The 11,377-nt window shown below is 40.4% G+C and overlaps 1 protein-coding gene across 1 annotated transcript in view; it reads right to left on the reverse strand.

Moving 5' to 3' along the window:
* CYTH3 (cytohesin 3) overlaps positions 1–11,280 on the reverse strand; it is a 49,427-nt gene extending 38,147 nt beyond the window's left edge. The window contains exon 1 of the mRNA XM_051632139.1: positions 11,089–11,280. Within this exon, the coding sequence (XP_051488099.1) occupies positions 11,089–11,119 (31 nt within the window). The 5' untranslated portion in view covers positions 11,120–11,280. The remainder of the gene's footprint in view (positions 1–11,088) is intronic.
* Positions 11,281–11,377: the final 97 nt, after the last annotated feature.

Consider the following 11,377-nt stretch of genomic DNA (forward strand, 5'->3'; position numbering starts at 1 on the left):
TCCATCAGCAAGTTAAGTTTGAAGGAAAGATTTGGAAAGCAAGCAGGTACCTACAGAACAGTGCATTTCTACACTGGCATTGCCAGTCTCAAGTAACTAGGAAACAGGATGACTGGCTACAATTACAAAGGAACTTGAGAAACATGACATTTTTAACATGGAAAAAAGTCTGTTCTGAAAGAAAAAAGGCTACATCTTTTTATAATAATCAAGTATTCTCACTATTCCATATACCTGCTGTATTGCTCACTTATTTTGTTTAATCCAAGGCATGAACTGAGAAGGTTGGAAGCACCAAATATACCAAAGGTAAACAAACTACAGAATAATATTAGGCTCCTCCCTCCTTACATACTTAGGCTCTGTAAAGCAAAGACTAGCAAAACACAGTGTGAATATAGCAAAATCAAAACTGTTTGTATACTCCACACTGCAGCATTACATATTGTACCAATACTTTAAAGAGAAAAAATAATTTTGTTTTAACTAAAACTTTGTACTATGAATGAGAAACTGGTATCTTCTTCCATAAGCAATCTAAAAGAATGACCGCCTTCCCACTCCAATAAGCTAACTTCATTTTTGTTTTAAAAAAAACAACAAACCCGAGAACTCTTAGGTGACTTAAAGTCTACAGCAAAATCTGAAGGCGTTTAAGTACTTCAGGATGGGATTTATGGCAGAGTTCTGAAATTGATACTCCTAGTTCCTGTTGCTTTTACTGAAATATTTTTATAGAGAGTTACTTTTTTCCCACCCTACCCTTTTCCTTTACTGAATTTCCACACAATAACTTAGATTTGACCATCACCGGACATCTGAGCAACAATAAAAAAAGTTACAGCTGGATCCTGTATTAGTCCCAGCTGCACAGGATCTTTGGCTGCCTTCAGAAAACAAGAGACCCAATAGGAAAACAGTAGGAGAACTTCTTTTAGCAGCTTACCTTTGAATAAATTGTTTTTCCATATGCTACTACAACAAACTATTTTACTACTCAATGCAAACTGAAGTTATGCTTCCTACTTTTCATCTCTTTTCTAAAAAAATAAAAATAAAAAAACTTCTTCAAAAACCTTTACTACAACATGCCAGAAAATAATCATCTCCATATGGTCTTTCAAGTCTAACATACCACAATGGATATTTCTGCCAAGTCCACCCACCCACAGGCTCCATAAACTTTAGAGTTTTATTTATATTTAATTTGGATTACCAATTTCACCCAACCTTTTCCCTTCCTAACAAGTTACCTTTTCAGGCTTACAACAAAGGTAGGAGATACAAAAGGAGAAAAAGTTTTCAGCAAAATGAGAACAATACCATCATGTACACTCTCTTTACTTTGGATATCAGTGATTTCATAGCGGAAGGACTTAAACTAGTCTTCTTTTTATGTTTGCTCTTATAAAATATCACCTAATCTTTTAAAACATTCATGTGATACTATGTCATTTATTGGTACAAGACCAAGACTAAACACTGCAGTCTTTCCAACTTACATTGCACAAATGAGAGTGAAGAGAGCTAAATGTATTTTGAGTTTAAAAAAAAAATAAAAAAAAAATCACTGGGGGTGGAGAAGCTTCCTCTTAGATATTAAAAAAGTTACTATATTTAATGCACAAAAATCCACTCCCTATAGCCAAAAGAATAATCAACTCCATATGCTCCATTTATCTGTCCTTGCTAAAACATCTACAGCAAATTGAAATACCACAAGCTGTCTAGAAAGGTTGACCTCATGTAAAAAACAGGACAAAGGCTGAAGATCCAGTTTGAGATTCCCACATTACAGAATTAACCAGCAACACCTACATGAAGAAAAAAACAGTCACATACCTAAAACTTCTCAAATCTCTCCCTTCTGTGACTGCAAACTCTTTCATGACACAAGGTCATTACTCTGAACTTTGCCTCTAACTATGGTTACCAGCTTCAACTTACACTTAGGAAACAGTTTCTGTGCAAATTGCAGCTCAGAAACAGCAGCACAAATTATAAGAGATGGTGGTAAAACAAGCACAGGTAGTCTCCCTGTGACCAGATCAATGTCAGATGCTGCTTAAAAATGTTTCATGTATGTGATATGATAACTTTAATAACTTAAAGGCAGTATAATAGGTCAAAACTGACTTGCAGAAGGGCAAGTTAAATAATAATATTCTATTAAAAGTTACTTTTGAGAATAGAAACATATATTCTCAAATATAGATATATATTATCATATATATATAATACAGAATACCTATGTAGGCATTTATGTGATAGATACCACAAGCAAAATTAGTTTTCTCCTATTAGTATGTACTGAAGTTACAAAATGCAAGACAAAACCAATGATTACTTCAGCCTGATAGAAGTTCTTGAAGGTACACCCCTGAAATATTAAAGTGTTTGGTTTGGGTGGTGGCAAGCAGAACCCTTTCAGCTAAAAGAAAAAAAAGAAAAAACAACAACAAAAAACACTAGAGAAAAAAAAAAAAGAAAAAAGAGAGAACCACAAAACAATATATAGTCACACATTCACCTACCCCATGCAATAAAGTCCATAGACCTATGATATTGGATCCTCAACCTGCAGGGTTTGTACACAGCAGCTCTTGTGTGGGCAGCCAGAAACAGCTGAGCACTTTGTATGTACAAGAAAGCAGTCAGGTCCACTTGGTCTTCTCCAGAAGGACTCGAAATAGCCCTATGCCATTCTGACCATTGTCTAAGGGGACAAGGGACCAAGTCCCTGTTCTGCACACGTTAGCAGTTTCATTCATTTACATCACAAGGTTCTTCCCAAGGAATGGAGTTATGCCATAACAGAGCCACCATCTCTTCTTACAGCCAATTGGTTTAACCTCAGATTCCTGGGAAAACTTCCCTTCACATCCCATAGCTGGCCAACTATGAGATACTGAAACAAAAACATGCAGCAGCTTTACAAATTCAAAAATTACATTTGCAAGTGGTCAAAGTTGTACTCAGACAGTGTACACAGGCTGGTGGGAAAATTCCTCCTCAGTGTATTAGAATGACTAGGCAGGAAGTTCATTAGTCCAAACTTCCATGAGCAAGAAAGAAAAAGAAATGTATTTGGAGTCTGACTACTGAATACTGCTTCAAGCAACAATAATTCCTTATTTCATAATATCTCAATGCAATTATAAATGTCCCTTTTGACAATTCCCCCTCTCTTGTAGTAAGGCAACAGGATTTGTTCATGTCAGAATTTGACCCTGCAAACAACACTGCTTATGAGCTAAACAAGGATCTTATTAAAGAACATGATCTCTACAGCACATGAAAGCAAAAATGTAACAGCAAATAAAGACTCTTGGATACTTGGAATTAAACAAGAAAACAACCTGAATGGTATTTTGCAACATGAATCAGATAGTAAAAAAAAAAAGCCAACAACCAAACACAAACCAAACATCTCCACACTAATAATTACACTGACTATCAATGAAGTGGTTGTATAAAAATGTAGAGGTGACTCATTAAATGATTACATCTCACAGTTTGTCTCAGAGAAAACAGTAAGAGGCATTTCCCCTACTTACACATTCCAATTTTTCAGCCTTTTTTTGTGCATGCATGTGTGTGAGAACAAGAGTGAACACAAGGGAGATTGGACACATTTCTTTTCCTACTCATCAACTCCCTCTGCCAAAGTACACCCCGCACAGCACTCAATTTCAATCTAATTTGACTGAGTAGATGTTCCTACAAGCTGTGTGAAAACTGGTAGCTGGGTAGAAGAGCCACTGAAATTAATTCCCACAGTTATTGTTCAGTCTCTTTCATATCCTGAGAGTCAGAAGACTTGCATCTTACCATTCTCACACAGCTTTTTTGTTAAGAGTTTAATCTAAAAATCAACAATTGTTTCTCCTTTGCATTAAGGATCTGTATCTGCAAAGAACAGCAGCAGCTCCTCAAAAACCAACTGAACCCTTGGACATGATAGCAGAAGTCAGACCTGAAAGCAGACTCAACTTTTCACAAATGAACTGATCTTCAACTATTGTTGAATAAATTTTTTGTGGATCCAGAAGAATTATTACTTAACAGTCTTGCAGTAAAATCCATCCTTGGTGGTACCAATTCCACTAATTGCTAAATAACAGCATCAGTTTCACAGTTCTTCTATACAGCTGGCATAAGGTAGCTACTTCTTTTTATTATAAAAAGAACATCTGAAAATGAGGCCAATTAGTAAAACTGCTTCAAGAAGTGTGACCTGTTGAAAAATTAGATCAAAGACCTTCAGTACTCCATGTCCTAGATGAGATTCTGATTTAGATTTCACAAGCTTCCAGCACACAACATTTCCTGTTAACTCCATGAGATCCCATTGAGTTTGTCAAATACTTTTTTTCTAGAAATACTAGATAATGTTTGTTCTTGCCTTTAACAGGTTAACTTTCACTGGAAAACCTACTTGCTTATATGGTACCTATATATATGCAGATATCAGAATTTCATTAGAATTGTGGAAGCAAGTATGCATCACTTTCTTTTCCTTAAATAAAACTTTCTATTAACAAATAGGTTTAAAGAACCTCAGAAAGTAATGAAATAAATGTAACACAGATGTTCACCACAAAAAAAAAAAAAAGAAAAAAAAGAACAAGAATGTTTTTACTTCATAGCAACCAAATAGGTCAAGCCATTTCCTTCTTCAGGCAAATCTCAGAGGACCACAAAACACATGGTTTTCTAGTGGATTTTGTGTGTCTATCCCACTAAGAGGAAATACTGCTGTCCAAAAAATTTGCAATACGAAGTTTTCCCATGAAACTGTTGGAATTAAAAGAAGGAAGTCATATGCAATTAAAAACAAATTGCTAGATGTTAAAAGTTATACAAATAGCATAATTAAACACACTTTTATTACCCAAGTCACATACCTTTCCTACACAACATCTTGCTTTAAAAGAATGCAATGAAGAAGTCAGAAATGCCAACATTATGGGTGTTCATACAGTGTTCCTTTGCTTCTATAAATCTCAAAAACATCACATATTCTTCATCTCCATGAGATTCCTGCCTTGCTGTTCTGTAAGTCGACAGGTTTTTCTAATAAACCGGCTAAGTATCCTCTGTGAATGAAGCACAGTCAATGTGTCCAAACTCCTCTCAAAAATAAGTGCAATCCTTCCACATGTACTTAAGTACTCATGAATTACAGAGAGACAAAGTGAAGCAGACATCATTAACTATCATTTTACTTTTTAAAAGGAGGAAAAAAAATATATAGATTCCTTCAATCATCACAAAACCTACCCTACGTGCTGGCTAGCTCCATATATAAGTCTACAGAAAATGTAATGTGTGATCCCATAACCAGATTAAATCTATTTGTGCATTCAAACAGGAAAATTAATATTGCATAGGAGAACATAGCTTGTTTCATAACCTCAAGATTGCAAAAGTGTTCCAGTGCTTTTGCATTGCCCTTTTACTGCCATTTTTATCACAACCTTTCTACAGACTATTTTTAAAGCAAGAACAAATTAAAACATCTGTTTTCATGTCAATAACCACTTGGGATGTCAGCTTGTGTCCACAGACATCAAAAAAAAGGCAGTGGGTGGAAGCAACATTAAGAGCTCTCTTTTAGACTAATTAAGCTTAAGATCACAATTATGCAATCTTAAGATGTCAAACAAGCCAACATTTTAGCTGGGACAGACAGTGCTGGATCCAGAGCACACAATATATGCTGTGAGTCATCAATTTAAATATGATAGTTCAATTTTTATTTGCAAATTTGGTTATACAGAAACAAGACATAGAAAGGAAGAGAGTATTAAATCAGGCACAGGGTCCTACAAATCTTCATAAAAACTTGGAAGCAGAAATATCATCTTCCAAATGAAAAAACGATTACCAAGATAGGAGGGAAATGAGGAGAGAGCAGTCAAAGAAGCCAAGAAAGAGCAAGATTTCAAAAAGAAAAGTATAGTAAACAGTACTAGAGGCAGCTGGCAGGACAAAAAGGAGGAAGGGAATGTACCGAGTACAAGGGGTCAGGACAAGTGTGGAAAGGACCCAGGATGAGCCTGGAGGAGATGCTCTTCAAACAGTGACTGCAAACAGCTCATTCAATGACTTTCAACATGAAAAGGAGATGGGGCAGTAGTTCAAGAACTAAACCGAGCCAAAGATGTGGGGTAAAAAGAAACAGACTCAAGCATGTTTGCAGTGGGAGGGAAAGGAAGAGAGCAAAAGATAGCAGCAGATAAGATGGAGCTGCAGTATAAGCGAAAAGTTTAAAGCTTTCACAATCTTTATGTTGTACTACGAAAGGAGAGACAAAAAAGGAGGACAAAAAGGTGACAAGCAGAAGAAACTGGAGGAAAGCCATGACGTATTTAATTTGCTTTCCCTTGAAAAAGTGTTCAAAATCCTGTAAAGAAAGAAGGGGAGACAATAAACATGATGGGAATGAGAAACCCAATGTGAACTGCAGAATCTATCTTGGAGAACTGTGTGTTGGCTCAAGATCTGCAGCCCCTCAACTGGTAAAAGCTCTTACAACTACAGTGATATTAAGAGATTGCAATACCCATTCAGTAACGGCAGCACACGGGCAGCCCACTGTCACGTGGCTATTACTGTGATTCCCAGGCATTGTTCTGTAAAGTACACACTGTTCCCATAAGCAAACCCTACAGCTTTCTTTCCTAGCTGTAACAGTGCCCACAGATGCTGTTATAGCCATACTGTTCCCCTAAATCCATGGCATGCTTGTACTGCTGAGCACAACTCACCAAGTACCATTATATATGAACACACCAACTTTGGCAACTGACAAGCTCTGGAAAATCTATCAGCAAAAATTTCAAGTTTGCTTCCAAGTCTCACCTAAAAATATTAAACATTAGGCTAAGAAAAACGTGTTACTGCAATTAACAAGCCCATTTTCTGACTCCACCAGAAATAACTAATATTTACAACACAATTCTTAATATTGTACCATGGCACTTTCATCAGAGTGGTAACAGATTAAATGGTTTTGGGCTAAAATTAAGATACTGCTGAGCTGACAGGTAATCTGTACAAATGTGAGATTAGTTTAACATTAAGAAGTATTTATTTAGCAAAAAGACATTTAGCATCTAGCTCTGCTGGTTGATAAAAGTTATATTTATGTCATTTAGGTTTTCGTGTTTTATCTCTGTGTCTGCTCTTTTATCTCTCTGGAATCAATCCAGGTGGTTGGTCTAACTCTGGTGTATTTTAATTCCTGACATTTATCTAGAGTGCTCTTTAAAACTACAAGCCCTCTTCTAAAGAACTTTTGGGACAACTCTTTAAAACAATCAGTACAAATTACCCACTTTGATGACCAGGGAGTGAAACATACTTAACTTTCTTCTGTGTTAGAATACACTTCTAATTTTATGAGTTTCTTTTGTTTTAAACAAAACATGCAAATTTAGTCTTAAATGCAGAGCAAATGCCTATAACCAGGAAGAGGCCATGTGGACTCTTCTATCTTTAACATCTATCTTTGAAAGACACTAGTGTGAAAAAGAACAGATCAGGCTGCTCACGTCTAAAATGAGATATATAATTTATTTTAAAACATTATTTATAAGAAAAATGTGTGTTTTGTTACATTTAACAGCTTTTACCTATAAATGGATAATTGCCTTGCCCTGCAGAAGAACAGAAGTCATCCTGCTAAATCTGGTTGGCAGCAAATCCATTCTTCCTAGTTCTCTGCAAGACGATCTGGTCTCTTGGTCTGGTTCCTTGAGAAGGGCTTTCTACACAACAGAACCAATGTGCTACCTGGCACCACTGCGGGCAAGTATGGCCAGCAGCTTAACAGAGCATGCCAACTGAACTGCTCTCTTCCCCCCAAAGCAGCTTCAAAATTCAGAAAGCAAACACAGAGTGTGGGGAACTGCAGGGAAATGTCAATGCCATAATTAGTGATACAATTTGGTCTATTTGTCAAGCAGAACCAGGACTTTAACCTTTTGGCATGTCGGTTTAGAGCCCTTCACAGAGACTGTTTAAAACAAACACACACACAAAAGTTGGTAAGTGCTCAGACTTGCGGTCTTTTCCAAGAGGAATGGCACAGAGTTGAATCTGAGGGAGCACAAAGCTGCTGCATGACCAGACTCCAATTCAGAAAAAACAAAGAAGTATTATTGTGCTCCTGCAGCACAAAGCGACCCACGCAGAGCGTTTGTGCACTTCGAGGTTCTCCAGAAGATCACTCCCTGCTTAGTGGCAGTGGTCACACCACCTGCTGCCAGCAGCACTGCCCAAGAGGGCCCCAGCTCACTGGTACCACCATGGAACAGCACACACATAAAAAAGCCTCAGTCGAGTCACAAAAGATGTGATTTTAAACCCAGGGAGGAGAGGGAGGAGGAGAAATTTCCTGGATTAAGTGAACCAGAGAGATATTTTAATCAGAACACAAAAGAAGGCTGAGACAAACACCAACTGACTCGGCTCATATCGCATCAATAATCCATGCACGGAGGCTCTGCTGAAATCAATGGAGGGCTTGTGCCTAAGTGGATTGTATAACATAAATGCATGCCCCTATTTAGGGCTCCACACACAAAAGACAAAGCAGTACTGAGAACAATTCCCTTAATTAAAATTTCTCTTCCATCAAGTGCTTCTAAAATAATAAATCCTAACTTCACATATAGCTCTGTTTTCATTCAGTTTTTACCAGAGGTAGCAAAACAACTGACCCCATTTGACAAATAAGGGAACTGAAGCACAGGATGCAAATTAAACTGAAGAGCAGGGCAGCAGGCAGAACTCAACTGGGAAACAGCAGTTTACCTTCTGAATCACACTTTAATGTTCTAGATATTTAGATGCTTATCTAGTTCAAGTCTCTAATTAGGGTGACTCTGTGCAGTCCTCAAATAATTTTGCATACTTCCTAAAGCACCTGTGCACAGCCATATGCTTATCTCTCTGAGTTTCCCACTCAATAAAGTCCATTTTTTAGGCTTGTAAATGCTCTGCAGAGGTTCAAAACACTGGACTGCCCTGATCAGATGCCCTTGGTACCCCAGGAGTCTTACTACTCAGCGACAATAATGGATTTTTAAATTGGCCGTCAAATCCACACTTTTCACAAGCTTTCTATTGTTTAAAAAAGGAGGAAGAAAAAAAAACCCACAACAAAACAACACCTTTAAATTCAAAATACCAGTTCATTAGCTGGAAATGACCCAACTAACCCTCGTGTTCCAAACTGACATCTATCCATAAGAAAAAGCCAGACTGGATGTCTATACAATAAAAAAGTGCAATATTGACAAGACGCCAGTGTAAAACATTGAATACACTGATGGCAAAAAAATTTCCAGTCTCATTAGTCTACAGTCATTTAACAACAAAGCCAAGTAAGGAGGAACATAAACCCTGGTGTAATCTGACCCCCCAAAAAAGCATCAGGTTTATTAATGCAAAATGAAGTTATTAATAAAAGAACAGTTTCACTTGCATGCTATGAGAAAATCTGACTTCACCTACAGAACCAGCTTTTAGTTAAATACAGACTGTCTCTTCCCTGAGGTTCTGAGTACCTTTCCCCCCATGAAAATCCAACTTTGAATGCTTAACATCTTGTGAAAGATTGATTCAGCAACACATCTACTTTCTAGTTTACATCTCACATGTGTTAAGTATTACATTACAAAGGTTTAGGGCCAGTAACAAGCATGTTCATTTCCTTAAGGACAGATGCAAGTCCATAATACTGTGAAAATAACATATTTTGAGTTGAATGAGCTTTCTGCTCTTTACAATTACAGTATTCAATTGCTTTTAATTATAACTTTTCAGGACTGGCTTGTTCTGTCTTTTCTTTTTTCAGATTTATTTTTTTTTAGAGTTTAAATCTATCGATGACAAAACGAGCAGGAAAAGTGCCTGCTGCAAAAAGGCCACATTTCCAGGGGACTGCTTGAAGAACTATTTTTCTGATTCATCACAGCATTTATTTTTTTTCAAGTTGACAAAACAAACACCACACCCACTTGATTTCCGAGTTCTGGGTAATTATCCTTGGAATTAGCAAGCAGCGTGCAACTATTAATCATACGACGTTCAGCCCTTACTTTACCTATTTAGAAATAAGCCAATGCGTCCAAACGCGGTCTGTTTAGCATTTTATTTAAGAGATATGCTCATCGTTTAATTCTGTACCGCCACCACCGAGGCAGCCAGCCACAGACACAGAGAATATAGGGCAGTCCATTCAGTCAATCCCTCTGCCCCAAGGCAGGATCAGCTACTCCTCAGCCACCATTATCACTGATGATACACCAGCACTGGTTATTTCAGGCAGCAGCTTTACACAGGCACTCACAAAACACATCATAAATTAAAGGAGAGATGCGTGTTGCAAAGTCTGCAGCGCCTTAAACTGGGACGGTGCAGAAGCCGGTCTCCCAAAGGTAAAGATACAAAAATAAAAGCTGCCCCAAGACCTGAGTCGGGATTTTCTAAAAGCGGCAGCTGGCAGCACTAACGCCGCTGCCTTCAGCAACAGTTCACCTTGTTCAAACTGCATGAAGCACCCCACGAGTACCGCCGAGCCTCCCTGAGGATGACAGACACCAGCAGAGCCCTCCAAGTCCCAATGATTCCTCTCACACAGCAAGACACACACGCTGCCCCCCGCAGACGCGCAGCTGCAGGCAGGGCGCGCAGCGATGTCGCGGGGCTGTCACCGGGCCGGGGGGACGGCGACCTGCCCTCTCGCCCCCGTTCCGTGCCCGAACCCCCCCCAGCCCCGGCCGGCCCTCCCCAGCGCGGGGGCGCAGAGCCCGCTCTCTGGCCGCGGGCCGAAGGGCCACGCACCGCACGGCTCCGCGGGAGCTGGCGCAGCTCGGGCTGCCCCGCAGCGCCGGGGGGCGGGAAGGGCGCGGGGGGAGCCACGGCGGCAGCAAATGTCACAGCCCCAGAGGCGGGAGAGATTCCCCCCCGCCGGGACCGGGACGCCCCGGCGGCCAAGGCGCCTCTCCCAGGCGCACGGCGGGCAGGTGAGGGGCCGCGTCCCGCCGCGCCGGTCCCGCCGGTCCCGCCACTCACCTCCGCCGCCTCCGCCGCCCTCTTCGTCCATGTTGGGGCCGCAGGCAGGGCGCTCCGCAACGGCCGCGGTTGCGGGAGGCCCGGGGCTCGCTCCACTCGCTCGGCGGCCCCTCCGAGGCGCTCGGCCCCTCCCGGCCGCCTCTCCTGCCTCTCCTCCTCCACCGCCGCCGCGCTCCGCCGCCGCCCCGCTCTGCCCCGTCCCTCCCCGCCCCGCTCTGCCCCGCGGCAGCCGCCGCCTCGGCCCAGCCGCCCGCCCCTCTCATGTGACCCGCCGAGGGGCGGGGTGGAA

Source organism: Apus apus, chromosome 14, assembly GCF_020740795.1.
Source record: "Apus apus isolate bApuApu2 chromosome 14, bApuApu2.pri.cur, whole genome shotgun sequence".
Lineage (NCBI taxonomy): Eukaryota > Metazoa > Chordata > Aves > Apodiformes > Apodidae > Apus > Apus apus.